Source organism: Myzus persicae, unplaced genomic scaffold, assembly GCF_001856785.1.
Source record: "Myzus persicae strain clone G006 unplaced genomic scaffold, MPER_G0061.0, whole genome shotgun sequence".
NCBI classification, from domain to species: Eukaryota; Metazoa; Arthropoda; class Insecta; order Hemiptera; family Aphididae; genus Myzus; species Myzus persicae.
In genome coordinates this window covers 246364-271992 of record NW_019101247.1, presented here as the reverse complement: position 1 = coordinate 271992, position 25629 = coordinate 246364, and the positions used below count along the sequence as shown (strand labels likewise).

Below are 25629 nucleotides of genomic sequence, written 5' to 3'. Positions count from 1 at the left end.
ATGATATTATTTCTTTCATTGTACCAACACAGTTACGAACACTTTGAACTGTTGAACACTTAGACAATGACAAGTTTAATGCATGGTTATTGCATGGACTGTACAGTGCATTTTTTGCAGTTTCTTGAATTTTTTTTACTGCACCTTTGGTTGTTGATACCATAACTGTACACCCATCAGTAGCTATTCCTATACAATTATTAATATTTAATCCAAATTCAGCCATTATATTAATAATTACAGTTGACCCAAGCATATCACCAGTTATTTTTGGTTCAATTTCAACAGTACCTTCTTCAATTTCTTCGACAGTTTGTCCCTTGTATAAATACTGATGGCAATCAATAAATGCAATGAATCTTTCATATACTTTTTCATCATAAATGTAACGAATAATTAAACTCATTTGAGACATTTTAGAAATATCTGTCGTCTCGTCAAACATTATACTGTAAAATTTAGCCTGTTTTATTTCGTTTAAGATATGCAATGTTATTTCTTTTTTACAAACTTCAATTAATTCATTTTGAATAGTATAGCTAATATATGTAGCTTTAGAATTTGACGTTTTTAAGTGATTTTCTAACCTAGTATCACCTGCTTTTATTCTGAATCTTAACATTTCTCTAAAATTTCCTTCATTCACAATGGACTCTGTCATACGATTTCCATCATCTCTGTGCCCTCTAAATGCAATATTTTGCCTTCCTAAAAATATAATTGTTTCTAATATAGGTTTAAGACGTTCTCGATTTTCTTTTATGATTTTTATTCTTTGTGAATCTAAAATATTCACAACAACAGTTTCAGGATTTAAATAAGTTTTTTGAAAGTCAATAGCAAACTGATTACAGTTTTTGTGATACAAATTGCTGTTGTGTCTATCTAAATAACCATCTTTACCAGTTAATTTTGCAAAACTTTTTAATGGTTCAGTAACAAGGTTTTTCAGTTGCTCAGTATTTCTTCTACCACTTTTTGTTGATACTAAAAATATTACACAGTATTTACAAAATAATCCAGACTTTACATGTGAGTACTCAAGCCAAGGATATTTTTCAAAATGATTTGGTCTTAAAAAACGTTTTTCTTGTTTGCCTTGTTTCAAATGTAGTGAAAATGGATAGGTAAAATCTTTAGGAACATTACAACGTTGAGAATGGAATATTTTGTAAAATCACTCATTTCATTATTCTTATCAATAAAATTACCAATGTCCAATTTATCTACAAAATCAAACACAATATATTGTTAACAATAAATACAATTAGGTACCTCCTAAGTACATTCGAAAATATTGTTTTTTTTCAACACTACACAGATTAGGATATATATTACAAATGAATAATTTATAACCTATGTACCTACTTAGTACATTTGTGTAATTTGTATTGTACAGATATGAAATCGGTTTTTAATTTAGTTGCCACACAAAAATTAAATACATTCAATATAGAAGGTGCACTACTCAGTACTCACCATAATATGTCTGATTATTTTCTAAAATATCATTATTAGTACTTTGTGTAATACAATTAATATTGTCGTCAATAACAGAATTATTTTCGCATACAGGAACGTCAGGAACAACTAAGTAATAAATATGTTTTTATATTGGTGTTTGGTACATAGGTACCTGGTACCTACTTAGTTAATAAATATTTTTTAAGATTTGTTTTACTCAATGTACTCACTTGGTGTACTTGAAGCAGTTGAAATACTGTTGATCTTTTTTAGAATAAATGTGTCCATTGGACCAGATCTTTCTTTACGTTTCATTTTAGTTGTAAGAAAATATATTAAAAACTAAAAATCAACGAGTAACGGTTATGCCATGTTGTAGGTATTTGTCGTTAGTCGATAAATTAATAAGTACTAAGTATAATCACAAAGAAAACTAATGTAAATACCTACCTTTATAAAAATAAAATATTTTAATTGGTATAATCGGCACAATCCATTTCAAATTGTGATAAGCAGGCGAAAACAATAACGGTGGCGATAAGTTGATAACAACACCAGCAGTGCGTGTTCGAGAAGTAGCGTTTCTATATTATTATGAACATTAAACAGGTTAGGAAGAATCATAACGGAGAATGGGGAAAAAAAAATGGGAAATATTTTTACGCAGGCTCATTGTGTGAAATTATTAGTAGTATCCAAACCAATAAAAATATTAGTTTTCACTTTTTCAGCTCAATTTTATGATATAAAAATAACGTAAAAAATACGGGCCAAGGGGGGGGGGCAGTCGCCCACCGCCCCCCCCTCGTATCCGCCACTGGGGGTAAGTACATTTCGATTTTAATTATATTATATTCAATTTTGACTTGTTGTATCATTATTGCATATACAAAGCGCCGTGTTACACAGAATATTTTCTGTCGCTTTTTATATTGTTTGTGATTGACTTTTGTACCTACGTACCCAGCAATGCTAGGCAGTATCGTCTCACATAATCGGATACTATAAACTCTAGGAAGTTTAAAGTCATATCATAATTGTATTAATTAGTATATTATTATTGTGGTAGTGGTACCACCGTCCACCGGTAACTATACATTTTCAATTTGTGTGGTTCTTCCAAGCGATCCTAAGTGTTCCGAGTATAAATCATGCCAAGGTTATCGTGGTGACTATATCAATTGATTATACGACTCAAAAATATTTGCGTTGATAAAAATGTGTGTACCTATTACGTGCGCCGTCCCTGGATCGTTAATGAAATGTCGAGTGATAACTGTATCGAAACGAGGTGATTAACCTCGCGTGATTTTTATTATGATCAAAAACAATAGGTGCGCAGAACGCAACAAATGAAAACGTTATTTCTTAGAAAGTCCAATGCCAAGGACGTTCACTTTCAACATTTTGTCGAGTGACAGATAAGGTAAGACATTGTTCATTATAGAAAACACTAAACTTTTTTGAAAATGTTTCTGTTGTAATATCATTTCAACTAACAACGCTTATGGAAATAAGAAAACAATTTTAAAGTTGTTACTCTTTTGAAGGACAATATACATTTTTAAATTCATGTTCCAGACAAGAAGTTTATTACTCTTAATAATAGTATGTAAAGTATAAGTATACCATATATATATACCAACATTCCTCGAGGTACCCCTATAAGACACCACTGCGCTCATCGGAACTTTATCAACATTTTGAGCACCAAAAAAATTCGAAAAACATTCTGTTTTGGAATGAGAAAATAAAAATAAATTTAAAAATGATAATAAAATAGTTTAAGAAATAATGTTGTTTTTTAACAACTTAAATTTACTTAAAAGTAAAATTTTCTCAACAAAAATACAATTATAAATTTTTTAATAAATAATAGATTATAGATTATTATGGACGTAGCTCGTAGGTACGAATTATTTATTGTATAAGTAAACACATAATATCATGTAACATTCACAAGGGGGGGGACTAGAGCAACTTAACCCCCTTCCCCTACTGTATCAGTGACTTTCCAATTCGTACAAAACAGACATCGTCACGGCACACGACCAAAACAATGATTGTTGGCAATCGTTTTACGGACGAAACTTTTCAAAAAAAAAAAAGGAACATTTTTAGTCTTCGTTATCGAAAAATACGACGACCGACAGTATTGTTTTGCGCTGTCGGCCGATTATCAATGTGCGGACGTCGTGGTATGACGTCAATGAGACCATAACGGAAAACGTAGGTATTACGCAACGATAAAAAAATTAACTCGCCGAGCATTTTTCGATTGTGTTTGATCACGCGTGTATTTCGATATGATCGACATAATAAATATGCAACGCGATAAAAAATTCATAGAAAACAAAAAATAAACCCGTTAGCCAATAATTGTGCCGCGATAACAATAAATATCAATAAAACATAATATAATTAATTATAATACGTATTATAGGTATTGATATTATTCCATTTCCTACGGCCGCGGGTCGGTGGGTTCGCTTATCAAGCCATCGTCGTGGATTCTGCGGGTTTATAGGACGAAGAAATGGTGAGCGGGGACCGACCTACGGACTCCGACCGCCGACCGACAGAGACGAATTTTTTTTTTTAATAAATATTTTCCCAACTAGCGATGGAATAGTTTGGCAGTACCCCGACTATAGTATTAGGTATACATGATTATATTGCCGTTTACGTTGAGTTATTATTTTCCGAGTTCGTTGTTTTGTCGTTGCGTTAGAGCGGGTTGGTAAAATAAGTCGTTTTGAGTGAGAACAAAACCGAGCGACAAAAATATCGATCATTGTAATTCTCGGTTATAATGATAAAACTGTGGTTGTACATTAAGCCTCGAAAGAAAAGTGTGTTTAGCCCTTTTTAATAGCCTGCACATTGTTCTTTAGAAATAAATTAATATTTACAAATGTACTGGTCACTTTTATTTTGAATATTAAATCAAGCAGTGGGCTTAATCAAATCCGGGAATACTCGTGGTCACTTTTGTGCTTGAAATGCAACCATTTGTGTGGCGGATAGAAATCTAGTATTGTTCGGGAAATTGTAAAGTTCTATAATCGTTCCCAATGGTAAACAAAACACAAATCACGAGTGATGGGGTCCTCCATCGGTTTACATATGAATTAATGATATTAATTAATATGATATTAAACATGAAACACGTCTTATTATAGCATGTGGTTATTATTGATGGTCGCTCACGAGTCAACACCAACAAACTCGGTTTTGGGACGTTACAAGAGATCAACAAAATCTAATTCTGTACAGTAGATAGTGTTTCTTATAAGACATCATATCAATCAAAAATGTTGACCAAAAAAGATACCCAATAGGTATTGCATAATAAGTGCCAAAATACAATACAATAGTGTTGAATGTATCGTTTATAAACAACGATAAAAGACACAAGAATAACGTTGAACCGATTACGGCAGCATCGATAAATTAGCACAAAACACTATACTTTTGAAGATTGAGTAAATTGGATTGCACCTTATGTATTTTACAAATACAACACAAAATCAATCAGAGTATAACAGTTTAACAAACTTAATATTATAATTGTGAAAAATTGGTAATTTCAGTTGCTCAATGGTTTTAAACTCTCACCATTCAAGTATCAATGTGAGTAATGTTTAAAAATGTTTAGTTAGAACTTAATACAATATTATAAATTATAGTCGGGTACAACAATAATAATTGATAAAGTATCTTAATTGTAGGCCTATCAACAAAAATACAGTTATCTTAATAATACATTAATAGTATAAATAATTATGATGCATTTTCTATCTTTACAGGTATAATTTCTAACACTTAAAATATTGAAAATAAAACACTCTCGTAAGTGGATGCATTTTTATAAACAAGATTATTTTATTGATTTTGATATTAGATACCCAATAAAATGTACAACATGTTTATTCCATTAGAAAACAGAATAAAGTGACCACAGGGATGGACGGAGACAACATTTTTTAAGCAGGCCAATACATTTTTATTTTTTTTTAATCAGTTTTTTATAGTTAGTTGTAAATATTTACTAGGCCAGATCAATGTGAAATCTCTCATTGTCAAGCCTGGCCAGTTTGCCCCTGTGTATAGTTTCTCGATAACAATGTTATAATATATTCCTAGATTCGATACATTCTTAAATAAGATTTAGGAACATAAAAACAATTAGAAATGTTTACAATATCTAAATTTTATAATTCATCTATTATTAAGATAATAGTAACAATAATAACAATATTAAACAATTGATAAAATAGGTATAACAAAACATTACAAAATGACTTGTTTATTTAACTAAAATCTATAATCAGTCTTGATCTTATGCATTAACATTATAAGACAAATATTTCAACAACAACCCTGTGTTTACATACTCGAGAGATTTCTCAAACCCAAAAGTCAGACTTTATTTCAGCTCTATTTATTATTTCACAATATTAACCATATATAAATTAAATGTTTGGGTTATAATGTCATTAAAATACAACTAATGGGTAACAATTTAATAGTGTTAACTTATGTTTTCTTATGAGAGTAGACTTTTTTCTCACTGTCACTGTCACAGTGTAATGTTGTATCCTGAAGTTTTCGTTTACGTTTCATCATCACTTTAACATGTTTCTTTGAACCCATATGGATGTTGTATTGTATATCATCTGCAATCAAATAAAACTAATTAATCATATGGAAAACAAAAATGTAAAACAGTAAGTTACACGCACACCATAACAGATTTGTTCCAAATCAATTCAACAATAATAATACAATTATTTGTCTTTACTATCATGAAGAATATTTGGAAACAAATGTACAACTGCAAATTACGTGGACAAATGTCAAGTTATAAACTCGATTTGATATATTATTTTAAATGTGCTAGATTTATATGGTTATTAAAATGTTAACTGAGTGAAAAAAAATATAACCTGTTTTCTGCTTTAACTGATAACATTTGTTGATAATATTATTAAATTAATTTTTGACGTCTAACATAGGTCATAAATTATGAGTTAATTATTACATTCATATTATCACATTTGAAAGAGATCATTATAAAAATTTAAAACAATATAGAGTGCAACTACTATTTAATTACTATGAAACAAATCCTCTCCCCTTGCTTGTTCCACTCACAAGTCAATTACAAGTTACTGCTCACTTAACATACAACTTTTATTCATGATATCACACTATACAATAAAACAGTAAAAGTAGGTACATGCAGTAAGTATCTACGGTAAGACGGTTTTACTAATTTCAACTAGAGTTTAACAAACTCGCTTAATTTATTCATGCACCTATTCATACATATTAAACTATATAATTTAGTTTATTTATAGTCGAGATCATGTTCTCAGACTATAAATATCACACTTAATATTTTACATATATAACAGTTCTATACCACACAAGCTGTTGTCTCGCCTTCGTTTTATCTATCTCGTATACACATAGAAATTTCTCTGCTTACCGCTTCCTGTTTAAAATCTTATACTTACCAAGCTTTAAATTTAAAATTGGTACTCGACGGAAATGAATAAATTAACATGGACAACGGATCTCAGATTGAAAAACAAACATACAAATATTTTGAGTTTACAAGTTTGCACTATAACTAACCCAACAGTATTATTATTACAGGGTGAAAACTGTCCAAAATTGTACTTAAAAAAAAAAAAATGGTTGAAAAAAGTTATCGATGAAGACCAACGCTTGCAAGTAAGACGCTGCACCGGTAAAAACGGGGGGGGGGGAGGGAGGAATAGTCGTTTCGCTGTATAATATAATAGCTATAATCGTTACAACTATTAATGACAGCTATCGACAAAACATGAAATATTTTCAGATTGCCTCTGCTCAACTCTCCCCCCCCCCCACACACACGCGCGCGCGCACAGGCGATCGCGGAGACCGACACTCACTGGAAAACAGTCTGGAACAGTCGTCGCAATAATAGTCGCCGTAGACGGGCAAAACGGTTTTCTGGTCGCTGACGTCGATCGGCTCCAGCGTGTGTTGACCGCGAGGTTTCCGGCCCAGCACGACCTGCGCCAAGTCCACCGCCCGGTCGCTCAGCCGCTGCCACTCCCCGAGGTCGGTACAGTCCAGTCGGTACACAGAGACGGCCTGCAAAGTGCGGAGAAACAAAAAAGGTTAACATCGTGATGGCTAAACCCAAACGGGCATATTAGAAGCTATAAAAGGTTTAGTTTTCGGTATCACTGCAGCAGTGCATAATAATAAGTTCTACACACAAATGTAAAAATCGATATCAACTGTATATAATTATGGCACTAAAAACCTATATAGCGTCTAATCCAGGTCTGAGGAAAATTTCAAGCGCAGTGTTATCTATAATGGATACGCCAAAATGTATTTGGTCTTAGATAATATATATATATATATATATATATATCACATGTAAATCGCGAATCTATTTACGAAACACACACTATGCGTACCTATAAGTATATATCATGGGGAATGCCATAACGGCTCAAAGTCCTACTGTTTTCAAGTCCCCACCAGACTATGGGGTGGAAATTCTTGACTTCGGTTTAAATTTCTAATAAAAGGCTGTTTGATCCACACCGACGTCTTCCTGCCATGATATCCATCTCATCGCTCAAAACCCACGCCGAATAAAATCAAAAAAAATTGTCCTTACTCATTATAAAATGAAGGCAGATAATATTATGCACAAAAAACCTACTATAATTTATGGTACATATTATTATGCTGCAATGATTTCTAAAAAATTACCAAATTTAGTCCATAAAGTAGAATGCCTTGAAAAAAAAAACAATTCTCAAGCGATAATGCGATATTTTAAAACCAATAAGTTTAATATCAAATAATAGGTACTTAACATAATATAGGTAATAAATTATGATTACAGTTAAGTCGTGATAACTCGAACCTCAATAACTCGAAAAACTTGAAAAACTAAATTTTTTTTCTCTCCCTTGAAATTTTCGTAACACTCAACGTATTATTATAATCTCGTTAACTCAAAGATAAAATTATGATTTATAGCTAAGTCAAAGCAAAAAAAGTATAGGTATTAATATAAACTACTTAGGTACCTATAGGTATAAATAGTAATATATCAATGAGATTCCGAATATTATGAAAAAGACAACACCCAAAGAAAAAAATCAAATATTATTTCGGCGACCTGAGCAATGTCATCTTGACAAATTGTTAGTTAAATGTTGTTGATTCTGCCCAGGTGTCTGAAAATGCTTCTATATTCGAAACAGCCGCAGGAAAATACGACGATGTATTCGTCAAACATTAATAGCCAAATAATTTTCTAATGAAACCACTGAGTCTCTTTTAAATTGTTATTACCATACAGTGTTTTATAATGAAATTGTATTATACTTAAGTAATATGTACAGTACTTATCATTTTTTAACGCAATTCACATAACCAGCAATTATAATACAGTGTTGAAAATTCTATTTCATTGTAATACACAAAATGTTGACTTAATTTTGATAAGTTCGAGTTGACTATCCAGAAAAAAAAGATGTCTTATCAATTTTCAACTACTTAATGAATATGTCGAAAATTGACTGTGTTTACATAATTTTTTTTAGTTAATACATTTTTCAAGATAAAATATATATTTATTTACCAACGCTCATATCAACCTAACCTCGTGGCAGAAAAATTATGCTCAGGAGGTTGTATAGATGATGGAAAAATAACATAATATAATATTACAAAGTATACAGATCCCCGACGCCATCACTGAGCACCTATATGTCCTATCTACAAGGGACAAATTACGACGAGCGCGCGCGTTATTGTTACACATTTTAAGTTTCGCCGTGTCACCTGCTTGTCGCTGGGCTTGAGGAAACGGTTGTTGATCCACCGGATCTGCCGTCTGGCGTACTTTTTGGTCATGTACTTCATGGCGACCAGCGCGTCCTCCAGACACTTGCGGCCAGCCTCGGTGTCACGACCGTCGACCGGCAACTCCAGGTACTGCTGGAACTGTTTCAGACCGATGCACTGCAACACGCCCTTCGTAAAGTCCAAATCGAAGCTGAAACGCATCACATCACGAAAACCGATTAATAACCCGTACACAAAATATATTTTATTATTGTATATGATGGTATGACGTACAAAAAAAAAAAAAAAACTACGATAGTAAAATAATTTGAAAAGCAACGAAAAAAAAATAAATAACTCGCCGGATCGTGTTAACACTCATTACACGTTGATAATACGTCGAGAACATTTACAATACTTAAAATGAAAAAATTCGCTCTAACCGGTTTGCGCCACGAGCGGAATACGAATGTATAAAACAGTATGTATATATAGGTACACATAATAATACTATAGGAGACGTCATACGCTATACATTGTGTGCACTGCAAAGTTCTTTCAATATATATATATATATATATATATACAAATATAATAACGTCGTGAGTCGTACTACAGCGTGCGGTATTATGACGTGTATAGTGCATATACCCCATAAATCGCATTTGTTTAATGTTTATAAAACGCTTTGCGTATAATGTATATGCCCTCAAACGGTTATTATTCGCATAGTTGGATAAATACTGCAGCTAGGGGGTTTTATATGGCACAGCATATAAGTATATATAATATACTAACACGTATTATTATAATAGGTTTTTTTTTTCGTCTGCGATTATACATTTTCGGACTTGGGTTAGATATGCTAGCTAGCCAAGCTATCCTTACCTCTCACAGATGTACTTACAAACCGATACTAGTCTAACCCTAAATCATGTACAGGAATACTCAGCCCAGTGCTCATTCGTACGCCACGACAGTAGTCGCGTTGTAGTGCTTAGATATTATAATAATATAATAATGACCATAAACCGAACATATAATAATTATAATTTATATACACTCAAACAAATAGAAATATATGTGTGTGTGTGTGTGTGTGTGTGTGTCCGGAAGTAATAAATCGTTCGTCGGACGCGCTCACAGTTTGTTTTGAATATTATATGGTCCAAACAGATCGTTACGTTATATATACGAGTAAATATGCTTGTACAAAGCTGCATAATAGCAACAAGACGATATACACATAAAATACTAGCCGTATAATGTACTTAAATAATTCATAACAAATAAATTGGTGACGTCAAGAAATTTAGAGGTTTGGAAATTCTCTCCCACCCAGTGGAAACCGAAAGAAGAATCAACGTAAAAAAATGAATAAGATTGTATCGAACGATGTGATGATATACGTACACATTTCAAACACGCCTATATACGTACGTATTATAATATTTTGTAGCGACAATTCGGCGATAAATCTCAGTTACCGAAACGACCAGTAAATGACCTTTGCAAAGGCAACCACGGCATATGACGATGTTATGTTATACAATTTTATGATATATTATATTATTTCACACAGTGTATGTCAGCAGGTTTACCGTCATGTGCACATATGTTTAGATGTATACGCAGCAAATATTTATGTGTGCAAACAAACGTGGGTATATGATACAGACACGCTCCCTAGAAATCAAACTTTTGGGGATGTATCATGCGGAATTACGTGGTCGTAATATTATGTAACACTTGGAAAAGTAAATACAAAAAGTACCTTATATTATGACTTATGAGACGTCATTGGGTACTTTATTTGATTCGGAGAGACCGTGTCTGTTCGTAAAATCATCGTAAAGGCGTGCACAGACTCTAATAAATCAAGTAGCATCTAAGATAAAGTTATCCTAGTTCTTTATTTTATCAGCCACCGATATTTTTTATAATATTTTTAACCAATATTTTCGATTTATATATATTAATATTATACATAATCCACCACCCCTGCTATACAAGCTATATAATATGTATAGGTATCTTATATTTAAATTGGATTTAATTGATTTTAGAGTTTCGTTCATTTTTCTCGCGGTGTATACTCTTTAATGTTTTTTTTTAAAACCAAGTATATACACTATTATAAATAAACGACTGCGAGTTCGGAATATTCGTTTTAACTGTTTACGATGGAGTTATATTGTAGTCCATAGCGGTACCTAGGCATAATATAAACGAATGACGAGACGACTTACTTGTGTGTACCGGTCATTTTGGAAAGTTCTCTTTTGAACTGACTAAGCTCGTCGACCAATCCACGTTCGACCATCTCGTCGGTGCGTTCTTCAAGCCGTTTGTTCAATACGTCCTGGAAAAAATAAAAATACAATAAATATAAACGGCGAATAAAATGAGACACACATAAAACACGTTTCCGAACAAAATATCATACAGAAAGAAAAAATACGACATTTCGATCATAATATAGCATAGATAGCTGGTAGCATAGGTACACAAGAGATTTGTCCGCCTTTTCGCACAATTATTATTATCATCGCCGACCGGCGGAGAGTCATTGAACCAGTTATTATATTATTTTCCTTACACACACGCACACACACCACCACCGCCGCCGTAAATGATTAACTGCCCCGGCAACTATAAAGCCCGGCGCGTTTGAATTATTCATTTAGAGCACATACTTTCACGGTTAATCCGCTGGCCGTCTGTTTATTATAAATATGTATCGTCGCGTTTACGTTCATATATATGTATATGACGTATAGTCCAGAAAAGCGGACGGAGTGCTTTCACCACTATTGCACACTATACCTATATATAATATTATATACGCGAGCATAAAGCAGAGTCTAGGTAATCCTACATATATGGCACCGGAGTGCAAGAGCTTCTGTATCACAGCTGTACATACTATTTTCGGGTCGTCGAATTTGTCGGATATTATCGGAGTTGATAAAAAAAAAATATATAAATTGTTTTTTTCATATTATACCGCGATATCATATTATGCAACGTCAATCTGCTGGACAAAAAGTGCACTATACACTGCGGAACTCCATTATTACATTACAATATATATATACACACATAGTACCTATGCACATTATATGGGAAAACATCCTCCCGTTGTGCAGTCGATAAACGAAACAGCAGTATAGATAACTCGTCAATTTTTAATTTCAATCTATCCCTCCAGTTCTATCATCTTTATATTAAACCTATACTATATTATGGTTTTAAATATAAAACTTAGAAATTTCCGGCACGTGAATTTCCCCCCCCCCCCTCGAAACCCGCGAAGCCACCATATTCTAAAACGTCCGCAGATGTTTGACAAACATCGAAGTATTTGCGTTAATGTCTTCCGAGCAGTGTATTATAGGTTCCAATACACCAACAGTTTTATGTATGTTATTGGCATTTTTAGATTTTTGAAGGACGCACTCTTTACCGTAAAACAAGTAGTGTGTAAATTTTTTGTTTTTTTATATTTAATCGATTTATATATATTTTATAAAATCGATTGACGTTGTCGAACAAACATTTATCAATTTTAATTAAGCTTTCGATGTACATACAATATATGCACATCGATGACCGCATAACCTCCCGAAACAGACATCAAAGCGGCGCAACTCTTTCTGTAGCATATACGTACCTATATTATTAAACGCATTAAGTTACGCACATTTTAACTTTCAAATTATCTATAGTGACGTTTGGGGGAGGTGTTTTTTTCAAGCCCTCTGATACAAGAACACCAAACACACCACACTGAGAACGTTGCATTATTGCCACGACGTCGGCAACGTAAGGGTGACCGTACAAGAATACACAATATATTAAAAACGAGGATTAGTATACTACGTATATCAAACGTCATCCGACAAAACAAATACTAAAAACTTAGGGGATATAACGCAAAAACGGTAATCCCCTCAAAAATTGCTTTTCGATAATACATAGTAAGTACATATATTGACCCTCTTCCGAGCCCGACTTTGCTCCTATATAATGAGATTGTGGTTGGATATTGCGGAAACCAACAGAGTATTTTCGAAGCAGATCTGGGCCGGCAATACTATAATATATAATATTATACAACCATCAATCGTCGGCAGTAAACAGCTGTCCTCGTTTGCTGATCCTCACTTTCAGGACGACGATGGGTATAGGTACACAATATTATCATTACTTTAAAAGCTACACAGTCAAGGCAAATACATATTGGCATCAAGAATATATATATATCAGGAAAATTCCAGCAATGACATTCGCCGCGGGCAGGACTCGCGAGTAAGGAAAACATTCAAACATCATGAACCGTATACGATACTGCTGCGGGAGGAGGACGCCACGGGATACTTTTCACGAAAAATCGACCATATAAAGCAGTAATAATACAATATAAAACGAATGAAATCCTAGAATCTCGCAGAGTTGGAAAAACAATCGGAAAACCGAGTGGACGAGTACGCGGATCCGGGTGTTATTATTGCGCCTTAAGACCGCAGGATATAATGGCAAACCGTTTACATATTTTCATGCCGAGAAAAAAGGACCGACAGGACCGTAGGACAAAATATATTATATACCAGCTATACCGTGGTCGCCGTCCTACGAGTTATTCTACAGTTTCGAGACGCATGTGGCGTGTACCTCTCTCTATACTATATACGGGCTTTTTGGTTGGAAATGTGCGTCCGAATCGGCGCCGTAACTTTGAAAAAAAAAAGGAAAAATAAAAAACCACCGGTCCGGTCACGAAACGAACTCGGCAGAAAACGTGACGAGGCCTTCACTTCTTGTAACACTACCGCGGTCGCGGTGCCGGGGGCTAAGGTGAAATGTCACACGAGTTTTTAAAACTTACTCTGTCGCCACTGCAGAGCCGACACGGTGACGCGACAACTTCTCGACGCACAACTTAATAATTCGATAAAAATAAAATACTTTGGCCGCCGACTCGGTAGAAGGTTTTTCGTTTTTGGCCGCAAGTCCCATGCGCGTCACTACACATCATGTGTTTTGAATTATATTATTATTATGATCATTATTTATTTCGTACGCACAACGGACATATACTATTATTATAATATATTTAATTATACTAGCAGCGTTTCAAAAACCGAAATGACATCGCCGAACAGTTGAAGCAAACGACGGTTCGTGAAGTTTGAAATGTTACAATGTATATTTTTTTTTCTTTATTAAAGCTATCAATATAAAATGATTACAGCTTAATGTATATTATTATGCGGTGCGTTACAAGTAAAGTACCAGAAGAAAACAATAAAGACCATTGCAGTATAATAATAAGGTGACCGAAACAAAATGAATCTAAATTAGTAGATTATGAAAATCGAACAGAGAGTTGCAAAATTTAGACGAGCGACTGTTAGTTGATTTCTTAAACTTAATTTTAATTAATTAAATGTCGCATAAATATTCGAATAAATTACATTTTAAATGTTAATGATTATTATTATTTTACATATTTGATAAAATAGAATCTAATCCAACATATTATTGAAAAAAAATCATAGTTGTGAGCAGAGATAATATCTATACTATGTTATACACAGGTAATATTATTACAAGATTACTATGCATTATTATGATTTATTTTAAGTATCATTTCAATGAAAATAATTATTGTACACACGATTATTAAAACAAAAATTATTTTATTATTGGTTGTTATTTGATTTGTATATTGCCACCTTTTTTCTGGTTCGATTTTAAAACAATCGAAATATCTATTCATCACTACGTCATAGTAATCGCCATCCAAATGAACCGCGGAAGTGCGATAAATTGTACTCCTCTTAACGATGAAAATATTCGCAAATTCGACAATATCTATATCTGGCATTTTATTAATCAGCACAAGTATATTGCGTGGTTCAGGTCAAAAGTCTCCGACTATTGCATACCGACCAGTTTCAGACGTTTTACGATTCATCCCAAATAGTTGGTTGATAACGTTCAGACAGAATAATATTTACAAAAATTCAATCTAATTATTAAATAACGTTTCCCAGTATAAATTAATCAGCTAATCGTTTTCTCTGATTGGACAAATTTCAATATTATTATATAGTAGGTATGTATAGTATTGTGTTATCCACATTTAGGAGGATTTAACAAGCTTTTATTTCTACCTATTTCAATCGAGAAACGGATATAAACGATTCAGAAATACAATCAGATATCTATACATGTACTTATCTATATTATATGTTTAGTAAAATATACATTACAAATAATTTGATACTTTGTTGTACTGTTCCAGAAATCAAAAATATATACGTCACGATAATATTGCGTTATCCGAAATTTTGGTTCAATAGGCTATATTTGAATCTGTGGTTATATTTGCAATCTGGACTGGCTTTTACAGATGTTTTTATACAATTTTTTTGTAATTTCGTAATGACTAATGACCAATAAGTGGGTTATACTTTTTAGTATACAGAAACGGGAGACGACCTCATAAATTACTTTGAAATAGTATTGTATAATTTACAAAATTTACATTTTTTAATTTAAAATATTGTTTAAATATCATATCAAACACATTATAAATGCTTGCGCTGACACCCTCTTGACATGGCGAAAACCCGTTAACTTAGAATATTTTTCTTATGGTTACACCCACCTACACTTATAAGCAATCAGACGCTCGGTTTACTGCGTGCGACCAGAGAACTGGTAAACTATTTGCGTTTGGAAAACCAACTAGCATTGAGTTTCGGTTTAGGACAAATTTTTTACGGACTTTGTCCCGAATCGTTTACACACCGATTCCCGCGTTCAGTATTATAATAACTTTTGCTTTTGCCTTGGATTTCGATCGACCAGATTATTGGTCGAAGATTGTTTTATATATTAGATTAAGAATTTGTTTTTCACACAGCACGAACGAAACAACAAGGCGCTCGCGGTCACCACTTTGACCTAAAACGATACACGTAAACACGTCAACCACTAATCGAATCCCATCTGTATAATTTGATAACATGTAATACACGATTTCCGATCGACTTACATATTATTGTATGGCAGCGCACCGAAAGAGCGGTCGGATATCTGACAATAGCAATCAGTGATTATAGGATAAGAAAATGTCAATAAAAATTTATCGGTAATAATCGCTATAATATCATTATGTGTGGCACTCGAGTAAACCAGAAATCATTATCAGCTGAAATTGCTTACATTTTCTTCAGTTCCGAGTACTAGTGCGATGCGACACCCCAAAACATGTTCGTAGATTTCGATAGTCCACCGCAATAATACAGTATATCGTACGCGATTATAACATACAACACATAATAATAAAATACGTGAGATAAAATCGTTTTCCATTTCTAAATTCTTTTTATATACACATACAATAATATATATTACACACAATACATATACATAATAAAATATACGATTTCGAGGTATATGATATTATAAATACATGGAAACGAGTTATTTTCAACTTTTAAAAATACCATTATGCGTTCCCAGACGTTGAAATGTGTGCTGCTGCTGCTGCTGCCGAGGAAATATCAAATAATAATATAATTAATCTTAATTCTTAAAATATGATTATAATAAACGGAATCGTGCGAAAATCTTCTAGCATAATATAATTATGCATATATATTATATTATATGGTATATGCGCGCGTACAGAATATTTTAATGACTCGTGCGCATGCTGCAATTTCATCACTCCGACAATTCCATAGAATTTTATTACTTTTTCCGCACGCTCAATATTATTATTAAAATGTGTTAAACAATATATTATGTGCATTCGACGTTTGAGTGTTTGCCGTTTGAGATTAATTTCTGCGCTCCTCGCCGCCGAATTATGCGTTTTTCAATTAAAAATTACATTTACTCTGGCGCCCCGAACATAAGGAACGTCAATTATTAAACACGAGATAGATTTAAGGCTAAAAATACTCGGGAGATGACAAAATGTGACATCATGTGCAAAGGTTTTTCCAGAATAAAATAAATAACAAATCGAACTAACAGTAAGTACCTACAATAAAAATAAAACTGCTATAATACACGTATAAACAGAACAATATAGAATAGACACTCGGTCAGCTGTATGGGTTTACGTATCCCTACAATATGAAGTATTGGACTCTAAGAGTGGTATAAATGGCCAATGGGCATATTGTATTATTATCCTGTGGACTGTGACAACATTGATATGATTTATTTAAATGATAACATATGCCCCGCCCACCTAGACCGTGCTCAAGGTCACAGTCACCCGATTTTTTCAATACACGCAGTGTCGTACCCCTGCTATAAAGAACGTGGCACGAGGATCTTATCCTTAAGCTCCACCACATATCCCTCGGCTGCGTGGAGTGACGTAAGTATGTAGTAATGAAAATTGTGGGCGACATTTTTGTGGAAAAAAATATTTAAAAAAATAGTATTTGGGATGATCAGTTGAGATGTGTGCAAACTTACCCACGAAAGTAATTTTATTACTTATTATACATAATATATAAACACAGGATGGTTCACCAAACTAGCTCATCAATATTTTTTTCTTTTATAATCAATTTAAATTCTGACTTTTGGAATCTACATTTTCAAACTTCTAAGATATTGTTGTAATAATAGGTAAGTCCTGTGGCGATACAAAATTTTATTTTTCAGGTGAAAACTTTTTTTTAATACTATATACACATATCTTAGTGAATAATTATTTTGAAATATTCATATATCTAATTCAAAATTCTTAGTAGTAGAGTAGTTTCTCAGCTATTAAAATGTTTATATTATATACTATCCTACTTAAAAATTATTTTACAAAAATATAAAATAGGATATGTTATATTGAATATAGTTATTTAATTTATATACTATTGGATTCTTTAAAAAAACATATAAATGTTGACGGATTGATATTAATAAAATTTTCAAATCACTATATAGCCCCATATCTTCAGCTAAGGTTAGGTTATCAGTTGTCTTTTTTATTAGTAGGTACTGTAAATTAAAAAACTCCAAGACTTCTCATACGAACTATGTTTTAGACATATAACTTTATGTCATCGACATTTTCAGAAAAATTATCATCTAAAGAATTTACAGTGGATAAAAACGGGGGAGTCTAATTTTAAGATATATGATTGCCTTCGAGTAAAAATTCCAAAAATCGCATTTTAAAAAACTTGGCATTATTGAAGAAAAAGTGGGTGGGCACGCTTAGTAAATCGTCCTATATAAATAATATGTTTAAGACGATGCTGCGATAACCATATACAACGTATTGCTGCACATACTACGATGTACGCGTATATATGTGTGCACGGCATATACTATACATGTACACAACCCTCTAGCACTGCTATTACTTCTACAGAGACGTCGTGGGGAGGAGGAGATGCTGCGTTAGGAAAAATAAATAAATACATTATATTGTTATTTTTTTTTCAAATTTCCGCGAAAAAAACGTTCTCGGGCATATATAACAATAACCGTGAAGAAATACACTGCGGTAATAAGAACGTAGTAAGAACGGGGTCCTGCAGGCTTCTGGTCGTAAAACGTGTGCATGCCATAACGGTTCCTCGGCGAGAGGGATTTCGAAATTCGCGGAACCGGAGACCGACGACATAATGCACAAATGCACGAAAAGCCCCGTCATCCAAGCGAGGTTGGTCGAGCCGAGTACGACACCGGTCGTCTCCGATTATAATAATAAAAAAAAAAAGCGTACCTCGGCGACAACGTTCTGTCGCGGCGGTGGTGAAAGTATGTGGCGGCGGCGTACTCCGCTCGATATGGACAGACGGGGCCCGTCGATGAGTCACTCGCACGCACGCACGCACGTACAAACGGTCGTTCGGCCGACGCCCACGACGCCGACTGTAATAATAATAATAATCATAATATAATACCGGGAAAAGGGCACGGGCACGATATCAGCGAGCGTCGACCGTTAACTCGGTTTGGGGTATAAACCGAGAAAGAATTTATTGCCGTTCTCTGGGCGGCGGGCGGAGGTGGTGGCGGCGGTGGTCGCCGTTTACGAGGAACAACTGCCCAACGCGAGAAATAATATTTTATGCGAATTGTGCATGGTTCGCAGCGACTCGTCGTCGTTGTGATCGTCGTCACCTCATCGGTCGTCCCCGAAGAGTATAGCGCGAAAGTCGTCAAACGCATAATAGAAACGACGAGGGAGGCGGAAGAGGTTCTGAGCGATATTTATCATTAATCTCCCATACAGACGTCGTATCGTATGTTATATACATGTATATTGTAATGCCTACGTGATGATATTTTATTGTTGTGTTCGCGATCAAATTTACACAATATTTATGCGTAAAACTGTCCGGCAGCGTATGATAATCGCGAGTCCTATATTATAATATTGCGACCAATTGTTTCAGTCAGTATATACAGTCACAATTTATAATAAGACAATTCTACAAAATGTATTTAGTTGACTATCGAGATTGTTTACGGTTATGTTCTGTATTCGGCCGACCCCCGACAATAACGCTATTCATCGATATAATTTATTGTGTAATTGATAAAATAATACATACATATTTTAACTGATAAATTTAAAATAATGATAACCTAACTATTTAATTATCAATAATTATTTAACAAACGGTTTTTCAAATAAATACTCGAACGCTGCAATAAGATGGGAAACCTAAAGACGGCAGGTTAGAATTCAAAATGTTCAGTTCCGTAGAGAAAAATTGTAAACACCCGAAAAAAATCTCAGGCAAGTGATGACACTGAGCACGCGATTTCACTGTTCTGTTGACTGTTGTGATAGCAATTTGTATTTTAAATGCAGTAACTTTAGAAATTGGAAAGCCGAACAAAATATTTACAAACTTCTTCTCAATTGGTATGGCATCCAAATATGGGATTCTACAAAAAAAAATCCAATTATTCTAGTTTTTAAACCTTTTATCTAATTACAAATGCTCCTTTAATCTTACACACTATTTATTTCGCAACCAATGTTCAAATGGTAGAAACTACCATATATCACTCTTATACCACCGATTTTCAGCTGCTTAAACTATAACTTATGACATAATAATATTAACAACTTAGTAAATATTTTAAGTAAACATTAAGTTAAAACGTTATTATTAGTTTTAAAAAATTGAATGTAATAAAAATACTAATTTCGATGATCGTACAAAAAATTATGAAATATATAGTTTCCTCTCCATCCAGACTTAAGGCTATATAGTATTTGTTGATTATAAGGTCGAAATTTGCGTAACCTTGCACACCTTGAACAACTGCTGCGAATAACGCGCGAAATTATATTTCGTCGGTCCAGAGAACGTCAGTTTTTTGTTTGCGCTGCATATTTCGTCCTGCAGTAGTTATGTTGTTTGCGAAATTCAGTCACTAACAAATGCAATTATAAATATACCTTGTTCAAAGTCCGAGAGAGAAAACGGTAAAACTTTTGGACAAACAACAGCGTTAAAAAGAAGATTAAAAAAAAAAATACCGAATTAAATATTTATCCGTGTCGGTCGGCCGACATGCTATATACACTATACATAGTATATACATATAAACGCAGTCTACAGAGAAACAACTATGGCCCCTAAAACAAATTTAAAACTCAAACACTAATAAAGACAGACAAGATAGAGAAAAGTTTTGAAAACGGCGTTATTAATTGAACACAGTTAATTATATATACAGAATTTTAAATAATATAATGCAGAATAAATTTGGCCGTTTATTTTTTTAATTTTATTTTTTATGTTTTATATATATTTGTAATAGTACGGTAATACGTACGATAATTTTTATTTTAAACAATTCTCAATTGTACATAATAATATGAAGTAGTCCATGAGTACACGAATTTCGGTTGCAATTTGTTACAGCAGTGCTGTGCACACCAGTCGAAACTCGAGATTATGATTATGATTATAATATATGTTTATGACTTAGGAAATATGACGTCACTTCTGAATTATTCTAATTTCGATAAATTCATTATCACTCTGCAATTATAATCTATACTATTACTTAAACTTCACTTCTTTTGAACACTACACGTATGGTACGTCGATTGTTGATCGTGCAACACAAGCAACAACAAGCAAGGCACTGTGAAATTTGTTCATAATTCGTCTTTCACACAAATCAAATAACATTATTTCGATTGTTGTACCTCATTGTGTGCGATTGTTTTTCATTCTTTTTTTTTTTAGATTCTGAGTGGAAAGAATTTATTGGTTGTAAAGCGCATTTATTGAAAAATAAATACTTATAAAGCTAGTCCGTCGTTGTTTTTCAGCGCAAAACACATTCTTAGACATTGATTTGACATCATTTTCGGTAGAAAATTAGATCTATCTGGTACTGTATGGTGTCTTAATAAGGAAATGCCTTTTAATAATTTGAAAAAAAACCAACAAAAGACGAGAATATTTACGCAACACCGGTTGTTTCGATAAAAACGACTTCGGTTTTTCGTTTTGATTCAAAACTATTAATCGTATAAACTTGAAACACTCCAGTATTACATTTATAATCATTACTTGTACATAATTAAATTTTCAAAATGTTTATACTAACTTTAATCTACCCACAACACCAATTCAGACCATTATTTTAAAGTACGTCGGTATTGACTTATAACATGCAATGTTTTTAGCAAAAATTAATTTATTTTAATACAAATAATAATATAAAATACATAATATACCATAAACTATCCGTGCAGAATAAATACCAATCCACATATCTCCTTCGCTCATAATCGTTTAATCGCGTTGATCACTGAAATCAAATTTAACGTATACATTGACCTATTCTCAATGACGATAAAAACCTACTTTATGCGGCGGGAGTGAGTTCTCTGATTTCCTGATATACCCTATGTTGCATTGGAGAGAAAACGAGTGTATAACTATTTTACTAGTATACCTATTATAAAACCATTTTTAACATACCGTACAAACTAATTTCACTATTATGCAAAAAAAAAAAACAACTGATTATGATGATGGAGATTTATTCATAGAACTCTTTTAATATAAGTATATTAGTTATGTACCTACGTATTAATTCCGTATAATATATTCTGTAGATAAAATAATTGGGTTATTAATTAAACTTTTTTCTTTCAATAATTTATAGATAAATTATTTTTATCAATCCAGTGCACTTGTGGGTTAAAAAAAAATATATAAAAATTAAATATATTAAATATTAATTAACTATACTATGTATCGGTGCTCCGGATGCCCAAAGGTCAAAAATAACACTATGCTGCGGTATGCATACGACGAGTTACGTACTATATTATTATGTTCTTTCAGATAAAAAAAATACTTAAGTGATTTTATTAGGGAATCAATTAGGTAATTCAGTCATTTTTATAATTTCAACATCACCACCGACGTACTAACATAATATAAACTAGAAGAAAACTAAAACTCAGAAACTAATTGATCCCACTCACCGGGTAAAGGCCTTAACATAACATTGACCAATATCACAATTCACAATATAACACGATAAATGATATTAATACAAGTTAAGTTTAGAGCATACTATTATTACTGTGTAATTTTAAACGGTTATACAGTCTCGGCACGGGATTACAATTTTGAACGTCATCCTGTCGAAATGTCGACAAGTCGAATAAAAATATCCGTTTAATATCGCTTTATTTTTCTCCAGCAATTATTATGATATATCACTTCAACATTTCAAACGTTTTAACACGGTCTGTACAGTATACTCGCAGATTGTTCTTGACGAACTTATTTAACAACCAGACAGAAAAATGTCAAATATTGTGTTGAAATGATACAATAATAATAAAATATAACATTATTATCGTCGCAGTTAGGCGTTTGATCAGTCCCCGAGTGGTGTGTACCCATACACGTTAAGGTATAGCATACGCGCAGCAATATAATACCAATAATCCATCGTCACGCGTATTATAATAATATAGAAAAAACTACTTTCATCCTCTCTACAGGCCAGATCTCAAAACGATAAAAATAATTTGAAAAAAGCGATTTGAATAATTAGACTTATCCAAACATAATTAAAAACAATTAAATTAGTCTTATATTGGCTACACAACGTATTTGTGTTTTTATGATTCAACTCTTTTAAATTATCGGTAATATATTGTAAAATGGAATGTCCGATTTAATAGAACAATAAAAGGCGTACGGCGTGAAATGAAATGAATATTATATGTATTATAAAAGTTTCATAGAAATTTCTCGGTAAAATTCGCTACCGGTTTAATGGTCTTTCGAATCATAAAACGACTGAATAATAAATTATAGGTGCGTAGTAAACTCGTATAGTTGTAGGTACCATTCAAAATCGCCATTCATTCCAATAATTAGACGGGTAGTGTTTTTTGATTTCCAAGGCAAATAATATTATACCTGCAGCACGCCTCGCCGGCTATTACCGATAGTAAATAGTAATAGCACTATTAACCACTATATAATAATGTTATTAACAGCGTAAAAAATCGAATTGCAGACGCGTGCGCGAGGACTATTTAACGAGTTTCGATCGGAAACGACAAGAAGTTTTTTTTTCCGAAAAAATTAAACGATCATAGGTAGTTATACATATACGAACCACGGCGTCTTAACATAGGTTCACAACGCGTTATTAATTTAACAAATGGAAATAAAAAACGTACGACCCGGCGAGGATATTATTATATATTACTAAAGGGGGGCTTTGTCCCCTAATCCTCATGCTCACAAACAACTCTGGGAGCTTAGCCTCACTTTGCATCTTGAAATAAGCAAGACAAAAATTATAGAAAAAAAATATTATGCTTTGTGATGGATAATAAAATGAAGGTTATTTTTGACATTGTAGTTAAGACTTTTTTTATGTGGAATATGAAAATGTACAAACCTTTTAACATATAATTGCGAGAGATATCATGCTGTTGTTAGAATGGGGTGATGAGGGAGGGATTAGGGTAAAAATATATTCTAAATAGGCTTCAAATAAATTAAAATAGTATATAGGTAGCCCAAATCTGTTTGAATAAATGTAGGTAGGTACTTTGGTAAGATCAACAAGGAAAAAATATAGAGATTTGGAAGCATTATCACCAGTGAAATCCCATTCAAAAAAAAAATTGCTCTTATATGTATGTTTATTTTCATGCGTTTTATGATTAATCAAAGTTTAATCAAAAGTAATAGCAAGACATTTTTTGAAAACAAAAGAGCAAATAGCTTATGAAGTTGCTTTTATATCATTCGTTGAATATTTTAGGATCTTCGTATTTTAATTCTTTACCATATCAAACTAAACAAAATATAATGTAGATACCGTAATCAAAGTAATGCCAAAAATATAGTTTATACTTATATATTCTGAGATGTAAAACTATTTCTATGCTCAGATATAGTATTGGGAAATTTGATTATTTACAAACTTTAAAAATATACATTAAATTGGTTCATCACTTTTATGTTTTGTTCCTTTCTTTTTAGTTGCAAATTTGTTTGTTATTGTGATTTAATTATCTTCAACATAAACTTCAACTTATAGCAGACAAATAATCTTTCAGTTGTATATTTTAAAAAAAACCCTATATAGCTTAATTGTATTATGGTGAGAATAAAAAAAAAATATTAGTGTGGCGGCAATCCGTTGACCTATTTATCTCGATCCCGCGAGCGAGAAGATCAAGTAATCTATACGTAGTCGTTTTGTATTGTTATTATTATTATTATTATTATTGGTTTTGTTGTTGTTGTGAAAATTGTGTTAATATTACACTATAAGCAGATGACGATTTTCGAACGGGTTAATAACCATCGTCGCAGCTGCCGCGGAGGAGGCTACAAGCAGCAAGCTACACTAACGCTGGAACGCGATGAGACGATAATAATAATAATATAATAGGAATAATATATATATTGTATCGAAAGTGCAACGGCAACGGCGCCGCCGCCACCGCTTACGGGTTTCCGGTCGCGTGGGGGCCGCCGCCGTCGCTCTCCTATATTTATTTATTTTTATTATCATACATAAGTAGGTATGTATAATATAATAATATCAAACTCTGGCAATCCCTCTCCTCACCTCCCCCACCATAAGTCCGGCACACAGGAAGTCGCCCCCGCGAATATCACCTGTCGCCCGAGACAATTTTAAACGCTTTTCGTTCTAATACATAAACTGCGAGGGAAGGACTGCAAGATACACCGTCACAACTACACCTGACTCACAAAA

The 25629-nt window shown here is 33.0% G+C and overlaps 2 protein-coding genes across 2 annotated transcripts in view; both read right to left on the bottom strand.

Moving 5' to 3' along the window:
- Positions 1–135: 135 nt before the first annotated feature.
- Positions 136–1779, bottom strand: LOC111028385. The gene is made up of 4 exons (XM_022307012.1): positions 1695–1779; positions 1212–1226; positions 242–1134; positions 136–183 (listed from the first exon to the last, which is right to left on the bottom strand). The coding sequence occupies exons 1-4, from the start codon at positions 1777–1779 to the stop codon at positions 136–138; spliced, it is 1041 nt and encodes a 346-aa protein (XP_022162704.1).
- A 3233-nt stretch (positions 1780–5012) lies between these two features.
- Positions 5013–25629, bottom strand: part of LOC111028390 (tRNA dimethylallyltransferase, mitochondrial) — a 97030-nt gene continuing 76413 nt past the window's right edge. The window contains exons 5-8 of the mRNA XM_022307019.1: positions 11586–11698; positions 9334–9547; positions 7410–7614; positions 5013–6143 (exon numbers count right to left, since the gene is read on the bottom strand). Coding sequence (XP_022162711.1) covers positions 6004–6143; positions 7410–7614; positions 9334–9547; positions 11586–11698 — 672 coding nt within the window. The 3' untranslated portion in view covers positions 5013–6003. The remainder of the gene's footprint in view (positions 6144–7409; positions 7615–9333; positions 9548–11585; positions 11699–25629) is intronic.